Here is a 26,658-nt window from a genome sequence, read left to right as displayed (position 1 = left end):
TTAATAACGAAGTGATCACTGAAGAAATCAAAGAGGAAATCAAAAAATACCTAGAAACAAGTGACAATGGAGACACGACGACCCAAAATCTATGGAATGCAGCAAAAGCAGTTCTAAGAGGGAAGTTTATAGCAATACAATCCTACCTTAAGAAACAGGAAGCATCTCAAATAAACAACCTAACCTTGCACCTAAAGCAATTAGAGAAAGAAGAACAAAAAGAACCCAAAGTTAGCAGAAGGAAAGAAATCATAAAAATCAGATCAGAAATAAATGAAGGAAACGATAGCAAAGTTCAATAAAACTAGAAGCTGGTTCTTTGAGAAGATAAACAAAATTGATAAACCATTAGCCAGACTCATCAAGAAAAAAAGGGAGAAGACTCAAATCAATAGAATTAGAAATGAAAAAGGAGAAGTAACAACTGACACTGCAGAAATACAAAAGATCATGAGAGATTACTACAAGCACCTCTATGCCAATAAAATGGACAACCTGGAAGAAATGGACAAATTCTTAGAAATGCACAACCTGCCAAAACTGAATCAGGAAGAAATAGAAAATATGAACAGACCAATTACAAGCACTGAAATTGAAACTGTGATTGAAATCTTCCAACAAACAAAAGCCCAGGACCAGATGGCTTCACAGGCGAATTCTATCAAACATTTAGAGAAGAGCTAACACCTATCCTTCTCAAACTCTTCCAAAATATAGCAGAGGGAGGAATACTCCCAAACTCATTCTATGAGGCCACCATCACCCTGATACCAAAACCAGACAAGGATATCACAAAGAAAGAAAACTACAGGCCAATATCACTGATGAACATAGATGCGAAAATCCTCAACAAAATACTAGCAAACAGAATCCAACAGCACATTAAACGGATCATACACCATGATCAAGTGGGGTTTATTCCAGGAATGCAAGGATTCTTCAATATACGCAAATCAATCAACGTGATACACCATATTAACAAATTGAAGGAGAAAAACCATATGATCATCTCAAGAGATGCAGAGAAAGCTTTCGACAAAATTCAACACCCACTTATGATAAAAACCCTGCAGAAAGTAGGCATAGAGGGGATTTTCCTCAACATAATAAAGGCCATATATGACAAAGCCACAGCCGACATTGTCCTCAATGGTGAAAAACTGAAACCATTTCCACTAAGATCAGGGACAAGACAAGGTTGCCCACTCTCACCACTCTTATTCAACATAGTTTTGGAAGTTTTAACCACAGCAATCAGAGAAGAAAAGGAAATAAAAGGAATCCAAATCAGAAAAGAAGAAGTAAAGCTGTCACTGTTTGCAGATGACATGATACTATACATAGAGAATCCTAAAGATGCTACCAGAAAACTACTAGAGCTAATCAATGAATTTGGTAAAGTAGCAGGATACAAAATTAATGCACAGAAATCTCTGGCATTCCTATACACTAATGATGAAAAATCTGAAAGTGAAATCAAGAAAACACTCCCATTTACCATTGCAACAAAAATAATAAAATATCTAGGAATAAACCTACCTAAGGAGACAAAAGACCTGTATGCAGAAAATTATAAGACACTGATGAAAGAAATTAAAGATGATACAAATAGATGGAGAGATATACCATGTTCTTGGATTGGAAGAATCAACATTGTGAAAATGACTGTACTACCCAAAGCAATCTACAGATTCAATGCAATCCCTATCAAACTACCACTGGCATTTTTCACAGAACTAGAACAAAAAATTTCACAATTTGTATGGAAACACAAAAGACCCCGAATAGCCAAAGCAATCTTGAGAACAAAAAATGGAGCTGGAGGAATCAGGCTCCCTGACTTCAGACTATACTGCAAAGCTACAGTAATCAAGACAGTATGGTACTGGCACAAAAACAGAAATATAGATCAATGGAACAGGATAGAAAGCCCAGAGATAAACCCACGCACATATGGTCACCTTATCTTTGATAAAGGAGGCAAGAATGTACAGTGGAGAAAGAACAGCCTCTTCAATAAGTGGTGCTGGGAAAACTGGACAGGTACATGTAAAAGTATGAGATTAGATCACTCCCTAACACCATACACCAAAATAAGCTCAAAATGGATTAAAGACCTAAATGTAAGGCCAGAAACTATCAAACTCTTAGAGGAAAACATAGGCAGAACACTCTATGACATAAATCCCAGCAAGATCCTTTTTGACCCACCTCCTAGAGAAATGGAAATAAAAACAAAAATAAATAAATGGGACCTAATGAAACTTAACAGCTTTTGCACAGCAAAGGAAACCATAAATAACACCAAAAGACAACCCTCAGAATGGGAGAAAATATTTGCAAATGAAGCAACTGACAAAGGATTAATCTCCAAAATTTATAAGCAGCTCATGCAGCTTAATAACAAAAAAACAAACAACCCAATCCAAAACTGGGCAGAAGACCTAAATAGACATTTCTCCAAAGAAGATATACAGACTGCCAACAAACACATGAAAGAATGTTCAACATCACTAATCATTAGAGAAATGCAAATCAAAACTACAATGAGATATCATCTCACACCAGTCAGAATGGCCATCATCAAAAAATCTAGAAACAATAAATGCTGGAGAGGGTGTGGAGAAAAGGAAACCCTCTTGCACTGTTGGTGGGAATGTAAATTGATACAGCCACTGTGGAGAACAGTATGGAGGTTCCTTAAAAAACTAAAAATAGAAGTACCATATGACCCAGCAATCCCACTACTGGGCATATACCCTGAGAAAACCATAATTCAAAAAGAGTCATGTACCAAAATGTTCATTGCAGCTCTATTTACAATAGCCCAGAGATGGAACCTAAGTGTCCATCATCGGATGGATGGATAGAGAAGATGTGGCACATATATACAATGGAATATTACTCAGCCATAAAAAGAAACGAAATTGAGCTATTAGTCATGAGGTGGATAGACCTAGAGTATGTCATACAGAGTGAAGTAAGTCAGAAAGAGAGAGACAAATACCGTATGCTAACACATATGTATGGAATTTAAGGAAAAAAAATGTCATGAAGAACCTAGGGGTAAGACAGGAATAAAGACAGAGACCTACTAGAGAATGGACTTGAGGATATGGGGAGGGGGAAGGGGAAGGTGTGACAAAGCGAGAGAGAGGCATGGACATATATACACTAACAAACGTAAGGTAGATAGCTAGTGGGAAGCAGCCGCATAGCACAGGGAGATCAGCTTGGTGCTTTGTGACCACCTAGAGGGGTGGGATAGGGAGGGTGGGAGGGAGGGAGACGCAAGAGGGAAGAGATATGGGAACATATCTCCCTGTAAAGCAGAAACTAACACACCATTGTAAAGCAATTATAGTCCAATAAAGATGTTAAACAGAAAAAAAAACCAAAATAATACCTCATTAAGTTGACCACACTCTGAATATCAGGTGATGTTTAGCTTTACTCCTTTTAATTACCTGGAATGTGCAACAGTGGGACCCAGCAGAAGGTATTATTGGTTGGAAAGTTGCATCTTTCTGCATCAAAAAAACAGTGTCTGATTCTTGGACAGAAAGCGCCCCAAGAAATGGGTTTCTGCTTTAAAAGTTTGGAGATCAAGAGTACTTCATTCTTTGTGGTTTATACATACAATGGAACATTTTTCAGCCAAAAAAAGAAAGAAACCATGTCATTTGTGACAAAATGGATGGACTTTGAGGACATTATTATGCTAACTGAAAAAAAGTCAGACAGAGAAAGATGAATACCGTATGATTTCACTTATATGTGAAATCTAAAAACAAACACAAAAATGCCAAATTCATAGAAAAAGAGATTGGATTTGTAGTTACCAGAGGCAGGAGTCGGGGGAGGTAAATTGGATGAAGGTGGTCAAAAAGTACAAGCTTCCAGTTATAAGGGATGTAATACTAGGGATGTAATATTCAACATGATGACTACAGTTAACACTGTTGTGTGGTATATTTGAAAGTTCAGAGAATAAATCCTAAGAGTTCTCATCACAAAGAAAAAACCTTTTCTTATTTTTTGTATTTATATCAGATGATAGATGCTAGCTAAACTTATTGTGGTACTCATTCCACAATATGTATGTCAACATTGTGTTGTACACCTTAAACTTATACAGTGTTAATAATTATATCTCAATAAAACTGAAGAAAAAGTGGTTAGTTCAAACACATCATAAATTGGCTGAAAGCCAGACTGGATTCAAAAGACGCTTGCATTTATTAAAGATTTCAAATACCATTAGCATTCATTAAGGGCCTATAATATTCCAGCCATTGGAAGTTAACCATAATAAAACATACCAGCAGTGCTTTTAAGATCCTCACAGCTTAGTGCAGGTATAACATCAGAACAAACAATTATAGTGGAACGTGAAATTCTGTAATAAAGATATGTGCCTAAGTTACGGGAGTTCAAAGCTGCACAAAGTAATTTCATCTGCGTATTCATGAAAGTTTGAAGTGAATCATGAAGCAGGAGGTATATTCCTGGCAGAAAGGTCATGATGGAGAGAGACATTCTAGGCAGAGTATTTAGCACAGGCATCTAACACACGTATATACGTGTGTGGCTCACGTAAGAAAATGCTAATGTTTTCATGGAAAAAAGACAAAGTGTCTGTGGGGAAGTGGTGGATGCTAAAGTTGGAAACCTTAAGAACTTTCTTAAGAAGAAACTTACTAATGAGTTTGGGATTTATCCTGTAGGTAATTATGGACCATTCAAAAGTTTTTAAAGAGGACATGTATAGTTAATTTGCATTTTAGGGGAAAAAAAGAGTTGGTCTATTGGTAGTGTGGAATGGATTTCCTGCCATTTACAGTAAAAGGGCATATTAGAGAAGAGCTCAGCGGAAGATTTCTTTGTGATATGTGATGTAATCACAGCAAGCATGAGATCGTCTTCAAGTGTTTCGTATTGAGTCAAATTCCTAGGGATAAAGTAACACAAAATACTTGGCAATATTCTTGGAAAAGGAAAAAATAGAATGCAATGCAAAAAAAAAAAAGTAATACTTCGGTGTTCTGCCAGGAGACCTTTATTTTACAGATCACTAGACCTTGATAAAGGCTTACTTAAGTCCACACAAATCCATTTCAACAAGTTTCCCTAACTGTGAACAGGAAGGTGGTTTCTTTATCTCCCAGAAGTCCTCTTAAGTTTCTAAAGCAAATTGCTGCACCACTTCCCTGAGCTCTGTTTATCAAGGAATAAAAAGAGGTGCAACCTCGAAAAAAGTAATGGGGGGAGGGAGGAAGTAAGAAAAAAGCAACTAGTGAACATTGTGTTGCATTCTTGCTCAGCAGCAGTGGGTGTCAGCTTGCCTTATGTTTACATAGGTGGCTTTCTGTCTCCATTTCAAGGGAACAGTCTAAGAATAGCTTCAAGGTGGCAGTTTCCCTTGCTGAATAAATTAATGAATAAGTGTCACTTTATGTACCTTGCTACATTCATAAACTATTTGGAGCAATAAAGGGTAATTCCAACAATAATAAATGGTGTTGGTTATTATCTTTATTTTTCTTATCTTCATTACATTAAAAATTTGAGGTCCGGGGTTACTTATTTTCTCTTAATTTGGAATATTCGGAATATATTTGGCATGCAAAAATATATCATACAAAAAAACCAAAACAAACAAACAAACAAAAAAACTTTTAGTGATGCCAACGCATAGTGGGAGGGATTTTTTTTTTTTTTTTTTTTTTTGCGGTACGCGGGCCTCTCACTGTTGTGGCCTCTCCCGTTGCGGAGCACAGGCTCCGGACGCACAGGCTCAGCGGCCATGGCTCACGGGCCCAGCCACTCCGCGGCATGTGGGGTCTTCCCGGACCGGGGCACGAACCCGTGTCCCCTGCATCGGCAGGCGGACTCTCAACCACTGCGCCACCAGGGAAGCCCAAGGGAGGGATTTTTTGATAAAACAGACAGTAATCTTGTATTTATTTGCCCCCTAGTTTTCTCAGGCCACACTGGCTTTCATTACATTCTCTGCTAAAGGAGCAACGCTCAGTCAGGAAGAGAGAAGACTGGTAGCAAGCAGGCCCCAAGAAAACATGGTCTTTTTCAGACAGATGCCCATCTACAAGCCTGGACAGAAAGGTGAGTGCATCTAAATTTCATTAAACTCAACTAATATAATTTATAGGATATCTAAATTGATGGTACACAATACATGCCTAGCAAATCGGTCGTTTAAAATCCATTACAAAGTTTGCTTGAAATATAAAATAAAAATATAGATTGAAGTGTTCACTTCAGCAGCACATACACTAAAATTAGAATGATACAGAGAAGATTAGCATGCCCCCTATATAAGGAGAATACACAAAATCATGAAACATTTCAATTTTTTTCCCCATAGATATATACTTGTCTTCTGAACATTAAATACATGGCATTCTGCATGTCAATCATACTCAACAAAGGGATTTGAAAATATAGATTATGTAGCATAAAAGCTAGAGATTTAGTTTCAATAAGTCTGGGGTGGGGAGCCTTGGAAACTGTATTTTTAAAGCGTTCCTTGGTTGATTGGAATAATAATCAAGTTTTGGAATCACTAAGTGACAGCGTATACAAATTTATAAGCTGACAGTTGAATTATAAGTAAAACAGCAATAAAGAGTATCAAGAACAGGGCTTCCCTGGTGGCGCAGTGGTTGGGAGTCCGCCTGCCGATGCAGGGGACACGGGTTCGTGCCCCGGTCCGGGAAGATCCCACATGCCGCGGAGCGGCTGGGCCCGTGAGCCATGGCCACTGAGCCTGCGTGTCCGGAGTCTGTGCTCCGCAACGGGAGAGGCCACAACAGTGAGAGGCCCGCGTACCGCAAAAAAAAAACCCCAAAAACAAAACAAAAAAAGAGTATCAAGAACAGGTAAGAGAACTCTAGCGCTTAAAGAATTGCCCAGTGATAGAATGATCAGCATGGCATGGAAATAAGCTGAGAAGTCTTTTCTCATCTTCTTGGTCTAGAAGAAGTTCTTAGGCACAGATTACTACAGTCAAAAGAAGACATTTCTGATGAGATGAATGCTGCATGAAAAAGCACAGAGGTAGAATTAATTCAAAATCGTGCCTTAAGACGAGAATTGGATAGACTTACTTGCAGTGAAGAAAAAAAAACCAGAAGGGAGGAAAACAAGTTCAAGTGAATAAAAGAGTTACAGAAGAGCCTGGGCTATGGAGCTGAAGAGCTATTTTCTGTAGACCGGGGGGGGGAAGGGGGGGGGATTATACAATGATGAAAACAGGCTGAAGAAGATTATCCTTAGCAGCTGACATTATTAACTGATAATATGCTTCCTTTCCTGTAGGAAATATTTCAAGAAATAAGGCTAGGGACAAAATTGGAAGATTTCTGGGATTCTTGCTAAGAGCTGAAGAAGGCAGAGGTTGAAAAGGTTGATTCTTTTCAACCTCTGCCTACTTCCAACAGCCCAGAAACATAAAAATGAGTTTCTGTTTCCTCATCCCATCTATTTTCTAGTAGAGGGCCTAAGACGCTGGGTTATAATGTAGCACAAAAGATGAATAATGAATCTTACACAATGGAGGATATACAGTTTTCCAAAAAATTGACCTTTAGTGTCTGAGATATAATGCTTCAAATATTCTTAGCTTACCCAGTGTCATGTTGCTTTTGAAAACAAAGTATATTGTGATATTAACTATTGCATTGTGTTAAAATTGCAAAGCACATTTAGATTGTTGTAGCTTCGTATGTGACTAGGATCTGCAGTTTGATATCTAGACCTTCATCTCTCTCTGGCCCTCTGAGAAATTACAAAAGATACAGCATCAATCCAGGCTAAACATTTTATGGGAAGTTATTGATGGCTAAGTTGATGCAAAGTTAGCTATTTAGATTATTTTAAAGAGAGGACCCATAAATTATCCAGATGCATTTTTTGACTTTATGTGTTCCAACTTCACATTTGGTATTTATCCTGCACAGAAATATCCTACATTTGGAATTAATGCTATTCCAGAACCTAGTCTGACCTAGTTTGAGTGTTGTCATCACGTCTGCCCAAATTTGCCAAGACCAAAGAAAAAGCAAACAATGAAATTTAACTCAGAGATCAGGAACAAGGACAGGATAACCATTTATTTGCCTGCTAGCTTATAGGCAGTGACAACGAAGCAGGCCTTAAGAAATTGGGAGTAGATTTTTACCTCGCATGATTTCAGGTTGCAGGAGGTCACTCCCATAAGAAAATCACCAGTAATAGTCCTTGAGTCCTGTAATTCTACAGTAGGAGTTTCATTGCATTGGTTTAAAGTGTTTATCCTTGTTGGAACACAAAATTTAAGACAATAAGCAATTTTCTTTCTTGAAAGATTTACTCACAGGTAAATCTGTAAAGAGATTGGGAACCTGAATAGAGAAAAAAGTTTTTCATCAAAAATTTGAAAGATGTTTTAAGCTCCTAAAACAAACCTCTAAACTTCATTGCATTAGAAGTGGAGGTTATTTGCAGTTACCTTTACTAACCAGAGTAAAGGATAGCACGTCCTCTGGCTAGAAAAGAGTATTATGTTTATACTGACAGTTGCTGTCATCCCATAAAGAAAGAAGTTTTTTGTCCTATTTTGATAATTTTGTGCTATCTGGTCATTATTTTACTAGAAATATCTATGACATACAAAATTGAATTAGGTGATTTTGAAAGAGTGTGATGGGAAAATACATATATTTTAAAAAATCTCTGTGTGTATAACTTTAATGAAAATATCTCCTCATATTTTTAAACCGACAAAAATATTTCCATTTTCATAGTTTTAAAGTTAGCAAACTGAGTATACTATAAGTTAGTGATGCTCTGGCCACATGGGGACTATACTTAATAGTACACAAAAACACATGTCATCTTTTAACAAGATAAGTATGAATTAAATGAGTTTTAAATTGAGATTTTCAAAAGCATATTTCTTATAATAAGGGTGTCCTCTGATTGAAAAAATAGTTATAAAACTTAACAGTGTGTGATCTAGTATTATGTACTATCTGAAGTATTTCCCAGGGCGTTGACATTCTAAAACACCTATTGTAGCCTGTGTAAAGTTTTAAAAGAAGGAAAAAAGTGGAGAATCAATAAGGAGAGTTTACTTGGAAAATATATACACAGATTTCAAGCACACAAGCCATGCACTGTTTTAGGATATTTCTATAATTTGTTTATAGCTAACTTGTTTTCATCTTAGGAGTCTTTCCCTTAATTTTCTTTAACGAGTATGTTTATTTTATATTAAACTATTTATAATAAAATTTAAAACTTACTTAAACTATTTGACATTATTAAAAACATTTATTCATGATTCCATGGAAATCCCCGTCTTTCAAATCAATAGTGAATGATGTAGTAATGTATCCGGTAGAAACTTCATATTTTAATAAGGTTGAAAAAAATCAATATAATAAAAAACTTGTTATGTTCTGGGTAATAATGAGTGACTGGGTGAATTATATGAGTGAAAAATATTATGTAATGAGTGAATAATATTATATAACGAGTGAATAAGTTAATTAACGTAATGAGTGAACGAAAGCATTATGGTTGCTTCATATTTTAGTTATCAAGGGAGGTATTCTCTTAGGTCACCTTCCCCAAAATCTGATCCTGAGACAGGAAAAAATGAACCAGTGAGTTATTAAGAAAGTGCCTCCAGAAGACACCAAAAAAAAAAAGGAGTTGGGGAAAGAAGGGCATAGAAGGGAAGAAGCCAGGCAAGGGGGCAACTGATTTTGGACAAAGCCTTAACTTCAGCCTGATCTGGCAGGAAGATCCGTAGCATCAATTACACTTCAGAGTTTGTCCCACTTTTAGGAAAGGAAGCTAAGCTTTCATACTCCAGCACCAGGGAGTCGCTGGTGATGGACAACACCCAAGGCAGAGGTAAACCCCTAGGAACTTGTCAAGGAGCCCAAGACAGACCTCTGAAAAAGTTCACAGATGCAAACTTAGAAGCAAAGCACGGTGAAGCTGGGGGTGGGTGCGAAGAACTAGTGAAAGTATGGAAGGAATCTGGGAAGAGCCTTGGCTTTGTCTGCTACAGGTGTCATGGGGAAGGTGGTTTACTTTTTTAAATTTAATTTAATTTACTTATTTTTTATACAGCATGTTCTTATTAGTTATCTGTTTTATACATATTAGTGTATATATGTCAATCCCAATCTCCCAATTCACACCACCAACCCCACCCCCACCCCCACTTTCAACCCTTGGTGCCCATGTTTGTTCTCTACATCTGTGTCTCTATTTCTGCGCTGCAAACTGGTTCATCTGTACCATTTTTCTAGGTTCCACATATATGCATTAATATATGATATTTGTTTTTCTCTTTCTGACTTACTTCACTCTGTATGACATTCTCTAGGTCCATCCACGTCTCTACAAATGACCCAATTTCGTTCCTTTCTATGGCTGAGTAATATTCCATTGTATATATGTACCATATCTTCTTAATCCATTCATCTGTTGATGGGCATTTAGGTTGTTTCCATGACCTGGCTATTGTAAATAGTGCTGCAGTGAACATTGGGGTACATACATCTTTTTGAATTATGGTTTTCCGGTTATATGGCCAGTAGTGGGATGGCTGAGTCATATGGTAGTTCTGTTTTAGTTTTTCAACTAACCTCCATACTGTTCCCCATAGTGGCTGTATCAATTTACATTCCCACCAACAGTGCAAGAGGGTTTCCTTTTCTCCACACCCTCTCCAGCATTTGCTGTCTGTAGATTTTTCTGATGATGCCCTTCTAACCAGTGTGAGGTGATACCTCATTGTAGTTTTGATTTGCATTTCTCTAATAATTACTGATGCCCAGCAGCTTTTCATGTGCCTCTTGGCCATCCGTATGTCTTCTCTGGAGAAATGTCTATTTAGGTCTTCTGCCCATTTTTTGATTGGCTTCTTTGTTTTTCTAATATTGAGCTGCATGAGCTGTTTATATATTTTGGAGATTAATCCTTTGTCTGTTGATTCGTTTGCAAACATTTTCGCCCATTCTGAGCGTTGTTTTTTGTCTTGCTTATGGTCTCCTTTGCTGTGCAAAAGCTTTGAAGTTTCATTTGTTTATTTTTGTTTTTATTTCCATTACTCTAAGAGGCAGGTCAAAAAAGATCTTGCTGTGATTTATGTCAAAGACTGTTCTTCCTATGTTTTCCTCTAAGAGTTTTATAGTGTCCGGTCTTACATTTAGATCTTTAATCCATTTTGAGTTTATTTTTGTATGTGGTGTTAAGGAGTGTTCTAATTTCATTCTTTTATATGTAGCTGTCTAGTTTTCCCATTGCCACTTATTGAAGAGGCTGTCTTTTCTCCATTGTACATTTTTGCCTCCTTTGTCAAAGATAAGGTGACCATATGTGCGTGGGTTTATCTCTGGGCTTTCTATCCTGTTCCATTGATCTATATTTCTGTTTTTGTGCCAGTACCATACTGTCTTGATTACTGTAGCTTTGCAGTATAGTCTGAAGTCAGGGAGCCTGATTTCTCCAGCTCCATTATTTTTCCCCTCAAGATTGCTTGGTCTATTCGGGGTCTTCTGTGTCTCCATACAGATTGTAAATTTTTTTGTTCTAGTTCTGTAAAAAATGCCATTGGTAATTTGATAGGGATTGCATTGAATCTGTAGATTGCTTTGGATAGTATAGTCATTTTCACAATATTCATTCTTCCAATCCAAGAACATGGTATATCTCTCTATCTGTTTGTGTCATCTTTGATTTCTTTCATCAGTGTCTTACAGTTTTCTGAGTACAGGTTTTTACCTCCTCAGGTAGGTTTATTCCTAGGTATTTTATTCATTTTGTTGCAATGATAAATGGGATTTTTTTCCTTAATTTTTCTTTCTGATCTGTTAGTGTATAGGAATGCAAGAGATTTCTGTGTGTTAATTTTGTACCTTATAGCTTTACCGAATTCACTGATTAGCTCTAGAAGTTTTCTCGTGGCATCTTTAGGATTCTCTATGTATAGTACCATGTCATCTGCAAACAGTGAGTTTTATTCTTCTTTTCCAATTTGTATTCTTTTTTTTCTTTTTCTTCTCTGATTGCTGTGGCTAGGACTTCCAAAACTACGTTGAACAAAAGTGGCAAGAGTGGACATCCTTGTCTTGTTCCTGATCTTAGAGAACATGCCTTCAGTTTTTCACCATTGAGAATGATGTTTGCTCTGGATTTGTCATATATGGCCTTTATTATGTTGAAGTATGTTCCCTCTATGCGTACTTTCTGTTGAGTTTTTATCATAAATGGTGTTGAATTTTGTCAAAAGCTTTTTCTGCATCTATTGAGATGATCATATGGTTTTTATCCTTCAATTTGTTAATATGATGTATCACATTAATTGATTTGCATATATTGAAGAATCCTTGCATCCCTGGGATAAAATCTCACTTTATCATGGTGTATGATCCTTTTAATATGTTGCTGGGTTCTGTTTGCTAGTATTTTGTTGAGGATTTTTGCATCTATATTCACCAGTAATATTGGTCTGTAATTTTCTTTTTTTGTAGTATCTTTGTCAGGTTTGGTATCAGGGTGATGGTGGCCTCATAGAATGAGTTTGGGAGTGTTCCTTCCTCTGCAATTTTTTGGAAGAGTTTGAGAAGGATCAGTTTAAAAGCAAAGTGTGACATCTATATTCCTAATAATACTTTTTCCATTCGTTAGGATGCTGTGGAAGACACAGGTTACATTTATTTGGGATCATCTTTCTCTGAACATCAAAACCATTTCTTTTCAAATTCCTTTAACCTCATTATCATTTTGGTCTTAACTCATACTTATTATCTATGTCAGTAGTTCTACCTTGAACCAGATTTATCAACTTTTAATTTTAAAGTAATATTTGATAATTTTAATGATGTTATTTCAGCTCAGTATATTTGAATATATTCATTTCTCTTATCTTCTTTTCTATTGTATTCCACTTTATAAATAAACATGCACTTGAGTAATTGTTGTATTGATTCTTGTTGGTGATGAAGTTTTAAGTTTAAATTTCTGTCTGATTTATCTAGTAAATTATTTTTAAAAACTTTTAAGCTCTTCCTCTGAGTCTTAAATTTTCTGGTCATTTTTTCTTGATATTTCGATTTTTTTTGTATTTCCATTTTTTTGCATCTTTATCCTCAAACAAACAGCAATCTTTCCAGACTCACTTGCTAAAAGGCTTGTAGATTTCCCTTGGTTTTGTTCACTTGATATACACATAGGTGGGTTGAATACTTTTCCAAGACCTATGCCTATAGGTCTATTTGTGGTCATTAGTACTTATCTCAATTCCCAGTGCTTTCCTCCCACAATCTTTCATCTAGGGCGGTGTTTTTCGAACTGGGGATTCCAACCTCTTAACAGATCTTGAAATCAGTTTAGGAAATCCCAGCTAGCAATGTCAGTGCACATTGCACATAACTGTTGAAATATTGCTCAGCTATCACTGTTTTCAGTTGTATGTACATACACGTGTATGTATGTTAACTGCATTTCTTACTGCAGTCACAGTTAAAATTGTTTGAAGAGCACTGATCTTGGCTGAATCTGCTGTGCTTAACAGTCCCACTGCTTGTTTCTATAATCCTGTGAAATATTACAGCATAACAAAACTCAAATCCACCTTCAGATGCAGGCATTTTGTTACACATCAGGATGTCATCAAACTTCCTTCGATACCCAGATACATTTCCCCTTCCCCTCTCCCCAGCCCCTTCTAGCCCTGGCCTCTACAAAGGCTGCTATCAAATGCAATAATGGAGTTGCTGTCTTCCTCCGATAGACAGCATACACAGTTTAGGGATAACTGTTCAATTTAACACAACCCTGAGGCTGTAAACAGTGGAGCAGGAAATGAGGCGAAAATAAAGTGTCTGTCAGCCATTTTTCATGTAGGTGGAGCTGCTATATCTGTTTGGAAACCTCTCACCACCAGACATGCATTCAGTGGAAGGAGATACGATTTGCTTTGTCTTTTATTTAGCTATTATTTTCAAACTTGTCGGTTTCAATCAAGATGTTTTATGGAGTTTTGATCTGCATTTCTCTAATAATTAGTGATGTTGAGCGTCTTTTCATGTGCCTCTTGGCCATCTGTATGTCTTCTTTGGAAAAATGTCTATTTAGGTCTCCCGCCCATTTTTTGATTGGGTTGTTTGTTTTTTTAATATTGAGCTTCATGAGCTGTTTGCATATTTTGGAGATTAATCCCTTGTCAGTTGCTTCATTTGCAGATATTTTCTCCCATTCTGAAGGTTGTCTTTTCATCTCGTTTATAGTTTCCTTTGCTGTGCAAAAGCTTTTAAGTTTAATTAGGTCCCATTTGTTTATTTTTGGTTTTATTTCCATTATTCTAGCAAATGGGTCAAAAAAGATCTTGCTGTGATTTATGTCAAAGAGTGTTGATGTATCACCTCACACTGGTCAGAGTGGCCATCATCAAAAAATCTACAAACAATAAATGCTGGAGAGGGTGTGGACGAGAGGGAACCTTCTTGCACTGTTGGTGGGAACGTAAGTTGGTACAGCCACTATGGAGAGCAGTACGGAGGTTCCTTAAAAAACTAACAATATATGACCCAGCAATCCCACTACTGGGCATATACCCAGAAAACCATAATTCAAAAAGACACATGCATCCCAATATTCACTGCAGCACTATTTACAATAGCCAGGATATAGAAGCAACCTAAGTGGCCATCGACAGATGAATGGATAAAGAAGATGTGGTGCATATAGACAATGGAATATTACTCAGCCATAAAAAGGAATGAAACTGGGTCATTTGTGGAGACGTGGATGGACCTAGAGTCTGTCATACAGAGTGAAGTGAGTCAGAAAGAGAAAAACAAATATTATCGCATATACGTGGAATCTAGAAAAATGGTACAGATGAACTTATTTGTAGGGTAGGAATAGAGATGCAGACATAGAGAACAGACATGTGGACATGGGGGGGAGGAATGGGGGGTGGGATGAACTGGGAGATGGGGATTGACATATATACACTACCGTGTGTAAAACAGATAGTGGGAACATGCTGTATAATGCAGGGAGCTCAGTGCTCTGTGGTGACCTAGATGGGTGGGATGTGGGGGAGGTGGGAGGGAGATCCAAGAGGGAAAGGATATATGTATACATATAGCTGATTCACTTCATTGTACAGTAGAAAATAACACGACAGTGTAAAGCAGCTATACCCCAATTAAAAAAAAAAGATGTTTTATGGGGAAACTACAGTAATATTTCTAGCCTGATGACATAGGAAAGCACCTATGTGACTTTTTTCTTTAGCTAAAACTTATTCTATTGCTTCTCTTTTTATTTTTCATTTTAAGTGGTTTATTATTTTAGTCGTTTATTACACTATTTTAACCATGTATTTTTGTTTATTTTACATTTTCATGAAATTATTTATTTGTTTTGCATTAGGAAGCATTACTCTAAAGGTACAATTGTTTTGGTTCCTGGACTTTTCTTTCAGCCTCAAAAAAGTTCTAATTTCCTTAATAGTCCCTCTGTTATCTCACCTATAGCCTCTCCTTTTCCAATCCCAATGCTAAAATTTTTAATGGTTAATTCTAAACACTTACAATCCAAAATTTCCACCACTGCCCCTTAATATCTCACATTAGTGGGCACTGTAGTTTTATTTTTTCGGATAATATATAATCTAATTCTTCTAAGAGAACAAATGAAATATAAAATACATGGTATCTAATACGTACAATCACTCAGTACTGATTAAATCCTGAAGAGGTATTACAGCAAAATAGGAGAGAGATTACAGTTTACAGAAAAACATTAAATACAAACCCCAGATTTAACTGTAAACAGTAGCCAGCTTGCTTCCAAGAGCCTCTCGAGAGTTGCTTGCCTCTGATTCTTGTAGTAAATTTGTCAGTTGGTTTGTCAACAGAAAATTAAGGAAATAAAACCTACTTTTGTTACTTTACATTTTTGACAAATAGACCTTTTTTCTGCTTCTGATATGATGAGTATGTCTAATAATAATAATAATAATAAATGTTAGATTGATTACTAAGGGAAAGATGTGAAATGAAATGCTTAAGAGGATCTTCTGAAATTTATTTTAAACACTTAAAACATGGCAACATTTTGTCATCTCAAAATCTTGAGTCCAAATAAATCCCCACAGGAATCTGTGAAAAGTCTGGAATTCTTGTGCACTCCTTGAGATCTGCCTTGGAAAGCTGGTGTGTGTAAGGGGTGGAAGGAGGGGAAGGGATGCTCTTCTTTCCTGTATCAAAGCTACCATCTCGCTTGTCCTTGCCTTGCCTCCTGACACGAAGAGCTTCAGTGGGCTTGCTGTTCTCAGAAGCCCCAGATCAGAAGTCAGGCAGCAGCTCTTCCTGGATTTTCCACACCCTAAGGAGGTGTACTCTCCATGATGTCATTTGTCCCCCGTTGAGTCAGCCCAGTAGTTGAGGAAGGAGCATAAGGCCATGTCTAACTTACTGTTCTCCCAACATCTCTCTTCTCTAGCTTGGAGCTCTTTTATGTCACCTTGGGAACTGAGGGGTCCCTTTTAGATTTTCAAAATAGGGCAGCATTCCCCCAAAACAATAAACTTAGTTTTTTGAGTGGTTCCTTAAAAATGTCTGCTTATTTTCTTTCTAGGAAATTTCAGATTAGCGTCTCTCAAGTTCACATTTTTATTATTTACTATTAATTATCACTATCCACTATCATTTTCTTGCAAAATCAGTCATGAAAACATAAACCTGTTTACTACTTAAACTGACCTTCAATTGACCTTTGACTCTCTGGTCATTCACTGGATATGGAATAAGCTAGCTGGACTCAAAATAGAGTTTTATCATCTTACAAAATCTTTATTTTAATACTACCTCAAAAAGTAATTATATAGAAATATTCTACTATCAGAAAGTGACAAGTGCTACGCTGACCACAGCACCTAAACTTTCTATTTTGGGGCACTACTGATCTCCCTTGCTCTATTTATTTCCATAGCACTTGTCATTTTTGACATATTATATAATGCACTTGCTACTGTGTTTATTGCCTGGCTCCTCTCGCTGGAATATAAGGCAGAGATTTCGTCTTGTTGCTCACTGTTCCTTGGCAATGAGAACTATATCCAGTAATAGCAAGCACTCAGAAATTATCTGTTGAATAAATGAATGAAGAATCATGTTCCCATGAGACATGATACTTGCTTCTCATTGAGAAGTTGATAGATGAGCAAAGATTTATTGTAAGGAAGTTAGCAGTGTGAACACCTGGGAGAAGAGAAATAGAGGAGAAGGGAACAAAAGCACAAGTCGTTAAGATAGGAGGGTTCTCAAGCGCTGAAGGAGAGCGAGGCGTCAGTAGGACTGAAACAGACAAGAGGAGTCAGCAGGTTGGAGGGGTGGAGGATGGGGGAGTACCAGCGTTTGGGAGGGGTGTGCAGGCATGGAAAATGTCATTCTCCTGGACAAAACTTCCACGGATGACTCAGAGGAAGAAGACAGGGCTGGATGGAACATTATTTTGCCACTAGGTCAGTTTTTCATTATGCGTACTGAAGAAAATAATACTACAGTCTTGAATAAAGCGGGCTGGAGGAAGCACAGCTGGGCTGACAAGTCCACTGGCCTGATCTCTGAATCAGCATGCTAGTATTAACCGTGAGTCTTTCTAATAAGACAGAAAAAGAGCACATTCCTTATATTCTTTTTATCATTTGTCCTGCCTCTCAGAATTGGTGCAGGGAAATCCTTGAAGCATGGAAGTGTGTCATATAAGTCCCAGCATTTTCCAGTTGGTCTCTACCAGACCAAGTACTCACAAAAATACTTGGAAATATACACAGGGTTAATCAGCAAGTTATCATGGAGGGCTATCACAGCCAGGAGATTCCTTCTTCTTTTATTCATTAAATACATCTGTACGAATGTCCCATTTGTGTTGTGATTTTCAATTTCATTCTACTTATGCCAGTGATTCCAACTGTACCTCCCCCAATGTACACTAAGTGACAAGGACACCTCCATTCTCACCCACTCATGGTTGCTCAATGCTCTGTAAACATATTTTCCTTTGGAAGTAACAGTTTAGAAATATGTCCAAAGGTAATGATGTCTTTCATAGAGTTTTTTTTAAAATATTAGCTTCATTTTGAGATTTTAAAAAATCAATTTTTTATACAATTAAAATTGTATCAGAATTATCAGCAATTACAAAGTCAACTCTTTTCACTTTTACTTATTCTCCTCTCTTCCTAGTTTATGTCAAAATTTAATGCTGTTATTATAGTCAAAGCTTAGCTATTGTTCCTTTTTATTCAGCAGTAAGTATTAAAGCTTTTGATGTTGTGATAAAGTCTTCCTATTTTGATAGATGTGTAAGATAGATTCTACCAAGGCAATATACAGCATGTGTCTTCATTTTTATTAAGCATTTCAGTTCATCTCAAGTTTTATGACTATTAATTTTTGCTTTAGTGAATGATTTGGTGTGTGCAATTTTACTCTTTGTGTGGGAATTTCTTGGCTCAGTCATTTACACTTGGTGCTCAAAACCATGAATCTTACACATCAGTTATGTACAACAAATGTCCCCTGCACAAAAAAAGAGTTTCTAAGATAAAAAACTGGAAAGCCAATTTTACTAACATAAACGAACATTTATATAGCACTCACTCTATGACAGATACTTTCTAAGTACTTATAAGTGTGTTAACTAATGTAATCTAATCCTTGGAGAGCTACTCTTAAGTCAACTTTATATATGAGCTGAAGCACTGAGAGATTATGTAATTTGTCCAAGATGGTACAGTAAGTGACGAACCTGGGATCCATTCCCAGGAGTTTGACAATTGAGTCTATTCTCTTAACTGCTATGTCATCCTGCTTTTAGGTCAGTTAGAATATTCCCATATTGTATTTCAGATTGTTTCTTTTCCAGATGTTTTCCCTGATTATATGAACATTACTTTAGACAAGAAATGATACCAATTTGTTTTATTTGTTCTTTCACTCAACAAATATTTATTGAGTGCCTATTAAACCGATGCCTGGAATTTCATTACTATATTTTCATTCATGTGAGTTAAGTGGCTACCTACTATTAAAAGTTGGAATACTGTAACATTGATCTTTGACATTTGGCTAGAATCTGCCGTTAAGGTTCAGTTTCGGCCTCAACCTATTTCAGCATCATTTTGGAATCCCTAAAACTGTGCATGATCAATAATCTTATGATCTTTGTAGATAATAATTATATAAGATCACTATTATAATGTTGATAATTCAATCAAGACATGACTTGTGTATTTATTTTAATATATGAATATTTACTTATAATATGTATTTTAGATATATCTTGGAGTGAAAAACTTGCTTGTCTTTTACAAAAAGACATTCAAAATATTGATATTTGCACAAAGTCTCTTAAATCAAGGAATCATAAGCCCATTGTAGGTCTCATACATCCATCTGTCTTAAACATATTTCTGGTATAAAAAAAAGCATGACATTAAAAATGGGTACTTTCGGCTCATTTTGGAATTTTCTGTACTCATTCATATTGTGGTGGTGGATGGCAGAAATAATAAAAATTTTCATTTTAAGCCTCACCTCTTCCTTCCTCAACTCTTGTCAATGTTTGTATTGCCCCTGAGAGTTGCATAATAATAAAATAGAGAGCATGGAAAGAAACATTGAATCCAGGTAACAAATACCCAGTAAAATTCTTTACCTTATCTTAGAACTCAGAAATGGGATAATTATCATAAGAATATATATTTGTGAGTTTATTACAATTAAAAATGAAATAATATTTTTCCTATCGGTCATAAAACTAATTTTACTGATTATCTGGACAATGACACCTGGCTTTGCAAATCAGATTATTGGTAGATGCTTTCTAGAAATTTAATCAGCTACATGTGCAAGTCATAGTTTTGACAATAATAAAAAACACGTTATGAGGTTTTCTATTGACAAAAGTATATTGAAATGAATAATATTTCAATCTCCCCAAAGTTCTTGAGTATATCAATTAGTAACAATTAGTAACCATTTATAAGCGCTGGTAAGCCTTTTTTGCATTCTTTCGAGACACTGAGAATGAGAATGACTCTAGTGACTGAATTCCAAACCCTTTTGCAATTGACCTAGCTTCCAGTGCTTTGCTTTCAATAGAATTAAGGAGATCATATTTGATTTATCAGCTGATAGGTAATTAAAATTCTTCTTTAATGATGATTACAGTGTGACCTTTGGCTTATAAATTAGACACCTAAATATTTAAATGATAATGTTATAACGGAACTTCTCACATTTCTCTCTTTATGTGAACAAGATTTCTTGGTGCTTACATCTATAGGATAGGACGTAGATAGGAATATTCTAGAATAAAATAGAGTAGAATAGAAAACATGGCAAAAAAATAGATAGTTGAAACTTGTGTCAATCTAGCAGCAATTAATATTCATCCAAAGACACATGGTCTGATTGGGGGAGCCAGAAGGATGGAATATACATTTAATTTCATTAAGAAATGATTGTCAAATAAGATTTTTTCTTGTGTTTAACATACATTGAGATAATAGTATGTATATATATATATATATATATATATATATATATACAGTTTTGATAAAGAATATATTGACAGGGACTTCCCTGGTGGCACAGAGGCTAATAATATGCCTGCCAATGCAGGGGACACAGGTTCAAGACCTGGTCTGGGAAGATCCCACATGCTGCGGAGCAACTAACCTGTGTGCTACAACTACTGAGCCTATGCTCTAGAGCTGGTGAGCCACAACTACTGAGCCCACGTGCCACAACTGCTGAGCCCACGTGCCTAGAGCCAGGACTCCACAGCAAGAGAAGCCACTGCAATGAGAAGCCCGCATGCCACAACAAAGAGTAGCCCCCGCTCACCACAAGTAGAGAAAGCCCACACGCAGCAATGAAGACCCAATGCAGTCAAAAATAAATAAATAAGTAAAATAAATTTATTTAAAATAAAGAATATATTAACAATACTTGTAATGATAACTTGATCCAGTAAAGTTTATTACTACTCAGAACTGTACAGGTACAAGAACCTCTTTTATAGTTTCGATTATCTTTAGTTTCAGTAATGTATGATAGAGTGACCTTTAAAGTATATTGAAGCATAAAATACCAGGATAAAATTATCTGGGGAATTAGAATGGAAATCCAAGATCAAGGAAAAACAAGAATGATGTAAGATTTCCAAATTGTAAAAGAAGACTTCATGTATGTTTTAAATAGATGATGGTAAGCAATAAATGACTGCAGTATTTACATTTCATTGGATACATTTTAAAAATCGTATTACAGTTTATTTTTTAAATGTCAGTATTTATAATACACTTTTTGTTATCTTACTGGTGAAGAGAAGTTTTAGAAATCAAGTATGTGTGAAGGGTTACATGCTTAATAAAATTCTTTTAGGGAATACAAGGAAAAAAGAGTTGAAGACCACAGGAATATGTAAGCCTTAGCTGAGAATTCTGAGAACATATTGTTTATGTTCTACAATAAATATTTTAAATGTATCTACTAATATTTTCAATTAAAAATCACAACAATAAAGTTTTGATAATACTTCAGATTTATTCTTGTATTCCAGAAGTTTAAACTACAATGGTGATTTTGCTTCATCCAAATGTGGATTTTTATACTTAGTCATTAGGCATTTGGCCAAAATATAGGCTTGGTATATATCCAAAAAGTATAATTATGCCTGTGAAAAGTAACATAGAGACTTCTTAAAAGTCATTTATTATTTATTGTAAATTAATTTATTCCATATTAAGCTGGCAGAGAATGAAGATATTTATGGCAGTGTGGGAGTGCAGGATGGAAGTGGAGAGAGCATAAAGTTTCTAACGAGAGAGGAAACCAAATTGAAGCAGAAGAGTTTTATATTCATTCAGCAAGCATTTACCAACTACCAAGGGCTCGCACAATGTATTATTACATTTTACTCTGACCTGGCATTATATCACTCATAGTCTATCATCATGATTGGGGGACTTCCCTGGTGGTCCAGTGGTAAAGAATCTGCCTTAGATTGCAGGCGACATGGGTTCGATGCCTAGTCAGGGAATTAAGATCCCACGGGGCAACTAAGCCTGCATGCCGCAACTACTGAGCTCTTGTGCCTCAACTAGAGCCTGTGTGCTGCAAACTACAGAGCCCACGCGCCCTGAAGCCCGCGCGCCACAACTAGAGAAGAGAAAACCTGCACACCACAGCTAGAGAGAAGCCCGCTCACCACAACAAAGAGCCCACATGCCTCAACGAAGATCCTGCGTGCTGCAGTTAAGACCCAACGCGGCCATAAAAAATTAATAATAAATAAATAAATATTATCATGATTGGCATTTTATTTATTTTTTAATTAATTTTTATTGGAGTATAGTTGATTTACAATGTTGTGTTAGTTTCATGTGCACAGCAAAGTGATTCAGTCATACATATACATATATCCACTCTTTTTTAGATTCTGTTCCCATATAGGTCATTATGGAGCACTGAGTAGAGTTCCCTGTGCTATATGGCAGGTTCTTATTAGTTATCTATTTTATATATAGTAGTGTGTGTATGTCAGTCCCAGTCTCCCAAATTATCCCTCCCCCACCCCTTAACCTTAAGTTTGTTTTCTACAGCTGTGACTCTATTTCTGTTTTGTAAGTTCGTTTGTACCATTTTTTTAGATTCCACATATAAGTGATATCGTATGATATTTGTCTTTCTCTGACTTACTTCACTCAGTATGACAATCTCTAGGTCTATCCATGTTGCTGCAAATGGCACGATTTATTTTTTTATGGCTAATACTCCATTGTATATATGTACCACATCTTCTTTATCCATTCCTCTGTTGATGGACATTTAGGTTGCTTCCATGTCCTGGCTATTGTAAATAGTGTAAATAGTGAATTTTAATATCTTACAAATCTGTAGTTTTATAGTTCACTAAGGACTGTCATGTACGGTATCTTCATTTCTCACTCTTTCAGATCATATACAAAAATGTATGTCAAGAACCAAATATACCTCATCCAGGGGAGTGCTTGTTTCTCCTCATATTGCATTTTATAGTTTAAACCAACATTTTATCAATAGTGATTCTAACATCCCATCTCCTTAGAAAAGCAAATAGGATGATGATCACTATTGATAAAATGTTTATATTTCTCACAGTAAAATAAATAAGAATGTTCATCACATAAAGATTATTTCCTTAGAGGATAAAATAAATTTATTGACTTTATATTCTGATGTTAAATGAACTAAGAAACTATAAAAATGCATTACATGGGTTCATTTTCTTTATAAACAAACAAATATAAGGATAGTTGTAAAAAGCAAAAGCTAAGCTTTTAAACAAAGGAGAGATTATCTTCATACTTTGTTTAAAATCTGTGATAAATTTTATTTCTTTGTTTCATTAAATAACTGTATTGGATGAAGCTTGGGAGAATATGTGATGCTCCCTGGTCTACCAAGAAGAGATTTGGGATATGTATTTACATAAATAGCTCTTGTTAAAAAAGAAAAAGATCAAGAGTATTGATTGATTTCATCAAATCATGTCATTTACTTTGTTTTTTCTTAAAGATATTTAACGTGTTGATTAATAACCAGAGCTAATGTAGCCTCAACATACTATTTTTCAGGCACTTAGAAAATTTGAGCAAGTGGATGAACGTGATCTGCAATTGATTTTTTTATACTGGAAGTAGTTAATATGTTACAAAAATAAATGGTTAGCCATTTACTTTTACTGCCCATTAGGCAAAATAAAAACCAGTGATTCTGGAACAAGAACAGAGTTCAAGGAATCAAGGACTCAAGAGCCCCATTCTTTCCTATTCTTCTCTACACCATGAGGGGATGTCAGCTGCCTAATCCAGTCTTGATTCTGCTTTCCTTGCTCCTTCCCAGAGATGCTTCAGCTACCTCCAAACCGTAAGCAACATTTCCAGAAAAGTCTATTGCCCTCCTCTTCCCATTGTGTTATCAGCTTCTTGATGTCTGTCTTTTTATTTATTTCCTGATTCCTTCTGAAATTATCTGTTGTTGAAAAAGCTCAGAAGTGTTGATAAATTGTTAGTGCACAGGTGGTAAAAGGCATACTCCAGTTCTAGAAAACTCAGCGATATAGGGTAGTAACATTTGTGAAACATTTACCAAATAAGATGATAGAATTCTGCAACATTCATCAAATAAGAATATAGAATTCCTACCAAAAAAAGATAAATTCTTTTTTGACTGGTGCAAAAGGCTGCAGTGTCTTGGCCATTGTAAAGTGACTCAGTGTCTGTATCTTCCCCAAGCAGGTATTCCCAAGATGGATGCATGACTTACAGACAAGCCAGGGTTTGTGTGTCATTTCACTCAATCCTTCAGCAAAACTTTAAGGGCTGGCATTAGATTTGAGAATATACAGATTAACAAAATGTGGCCCCTGCCCTTAGTACCTCATAGTATAAAAGAGAGAGAGAGAGAGAGATGGTGCACAGCGAATGAAATAAAATGCAAAAACAGAACCAGGCATTGTAGGATTCTGTGAGAATACTCAGAGATAACCTAACTCTTCATGGGAACTGATACAAGGGAAGAGGCATCACCAAAGTCCACATAAGAAAGTTGCTTTTGAGATGAGTCTTATGAAGCCAATAGAAGTTTTCCAGCTAGACCAGGACACTTCAGAAAGAGAGAGAGTCATGGGCCAGCAGAACATCACAAAGTGCAGCACATTTAGGTGATTGTAAACGATGGGCAAACCGCAACAGGAGAATATTTTCTTCTGCATGTATATGGTAATATGTCTGATGATTAGCCTAGTTTTTCTTCCATCTCTAGAGAGTGGAAGAAAGAAAAGAGCTAAGGTTGCTTCTGAAACAGTAGTGAAAAACGATTCAGCTCCTCTCCACGTATTATCGTTATCTCTCAATGTTTCCTGGAACAAAGAGGTTTGTGATATCATCCATTGAAACCCAAGACCACATGTGGATAGGTTTTCTTACTGGTTTCAATGATCATTAACTGATTAATAATATTGTTTGTTACTAAAAAAAATTTAAAGTTTTTTTGGGGTTTATTTACATATAACTGAGAATTAAACTTGTAAGAGATTTAAAGTGTACACACATATATATTGTGAAAGGATTCTCCCCATTGAGTTTAATTAATCTATCACATAGATTAATCTAACGAATAACACATCTATCTCTCAAATATTTATTTGGGGGGGTGAGAACACTTAAGTTCTGTTCTCATAGCAAATTTCAATTATATAATTTCAATTATACAATGTTATCAACTATAGTCACCATGTTATATAGTACATCCTCAGACAGAACTTATTCAACTTATAAATGAAAGTTTGTGTCCTTTTACTAACCTATCCCTATTTTCCTCCATCTCCCATTCCCTGGTAACCATTTTTCTACTCTATGTCTCTGAGTTTGACTTTTTTTTAAAGACTCCGCATGCTGTAAGAGATACCATCAGTATTTGTCTTTCTCTATCGGGTTCATTTCACTTAGCATAATGCCCTCAAGGCCCATTCATGTTGTCATGAACAGCAGGGTTTCTGAATAGTATTTGTGTGTGTGCATGTGTGCGTGCGCATGCGTGTGTATGATCACATTTACTTGATTCATTGAAAATTTCTAAATTTGAAAATTATTTCTATACAAAATATATAACAACTCATGGAGTGCTTATCCATAACTTATGAATAGGTTTACTAGTATCGAGAGTGAATATTTCCACAGTATAGGAGAAGCATACTGATGTTTAACTTGGCAGGGGCTTTCTGAGTTTCTAAGGCCTTCTGGATTGGTCTTTGAAGAATATACTCCTCTCCACTCCTGTTGAAATCTGGCTCTGCTGTCTGATTGGTGACGATAGCAAAGATCATCTAGAAAACAACCACAGTAATGATGTCTTTTTAACTCTTCCATGGTTGACCCAGACCCCTCTTCTCCGCAGGCAGTACCTGGTCCTGGTCCCATCACAGCTGTATGCTGGGGTTACCGAGAAGGCCTGTGTCGTGCTTAATCACCTGAATGAGACAGTGGAACTGACAGTAACTCTGGAGTATGAGATGCAGAGCAGGAATCTCCTCACAGACCTGGGGGCAAAGCACTCCTTCTACTGCAGCTCCTTCATGGTCAGTATCCCTCCTTGGGAAAAGGGAGAGCATTAAAGAGAGAGCATGTTAGTTGATGCCTTGCATTCTGACCCCCAACAATAAAAAAGCAAAAGGAAGAAAAAAATGAGGAGTACAGAGCAAATTTCAAATTAGAGTCTAAAAATAAAAGTTCTACTGAATAAACTTACATAATATTTACAAACAGAACTGGTGCAACATACAAAAGATAATAATGGTTACAGGAAGGACTTCTATAACCATTATTATCTTTGCTCTTAAAGTAAACTTCTAAGGAAAATAATGTTCATGCCATTACAGATATAAACACATAGATTCATGATGTTAAGTGACTTCTCTATGATCTCGCAGATGGTTGATGGTTAATGTATTGTCCTTGTAACCTTTAATTAACTTGAAGTATTAAATAGTTAATCATACCAGCTTACTGCC

The 26,658-nt window shown here is 36.2% G+C and overlaps 1 protein-coding gene and 1 non-coding gene across 2 annotated transcripts in view; both read left to right on the top strand.

The window, feature by feature from the left end:
• Positions 1-6,269: 6,269 nt before the first annotated feature.
• LOC132434698 (U6 spliceosomal RNA) lies at positions 6,270-6,376 on the top strand. The gene has a single exon (XR_009521411.1). It is a non-coding gene; the product is annotated as a U6 spliceosomal RNA (small nuclear RNA).
• A 17,476-nt stretch (positions 6,377-23,852) lies between these two features.
• The window catches only part of LOC132433493 (pregnancy zone protein-like), a 41,453-nt gene continuing 38,647 nt past the window's right edge, over positions 23,853-26,658 (top strand). The window contains exons 1-2 of the mRNA XM_060024290.1: positions 23,853-24,014; positions 26,046-26,226. Coding sequence (XP_059880273.1) covers positions 23,932-24,014; positions 26,046-26,226 — 264 coding nt within the window. The 5' untranslated portion in view covers positions 23,853-23,931. The remainder of the gene's footprint in view (positions 24,015-26,045; positions 26,227-26,658) is intronic.

Source organism: Delphinus delphis, chromosome 11, assembly GCF_949987515.2.
Source record: "Delphinus delphis chromosome 11, mDelDel1.2, whole genome shotgun sequence".
Lineage (NCBI taxonomy): Eukaryota > Metazoa > Chordata > Mammalia > Artiodactyla > Delphinidae > Delphinus > Delphinus delphis.
The sequence above is the reverse complement of the archived record's forward strand: the minus strand, read 5'-3'. Positions and strand labels throughout refer to the sequence as shown.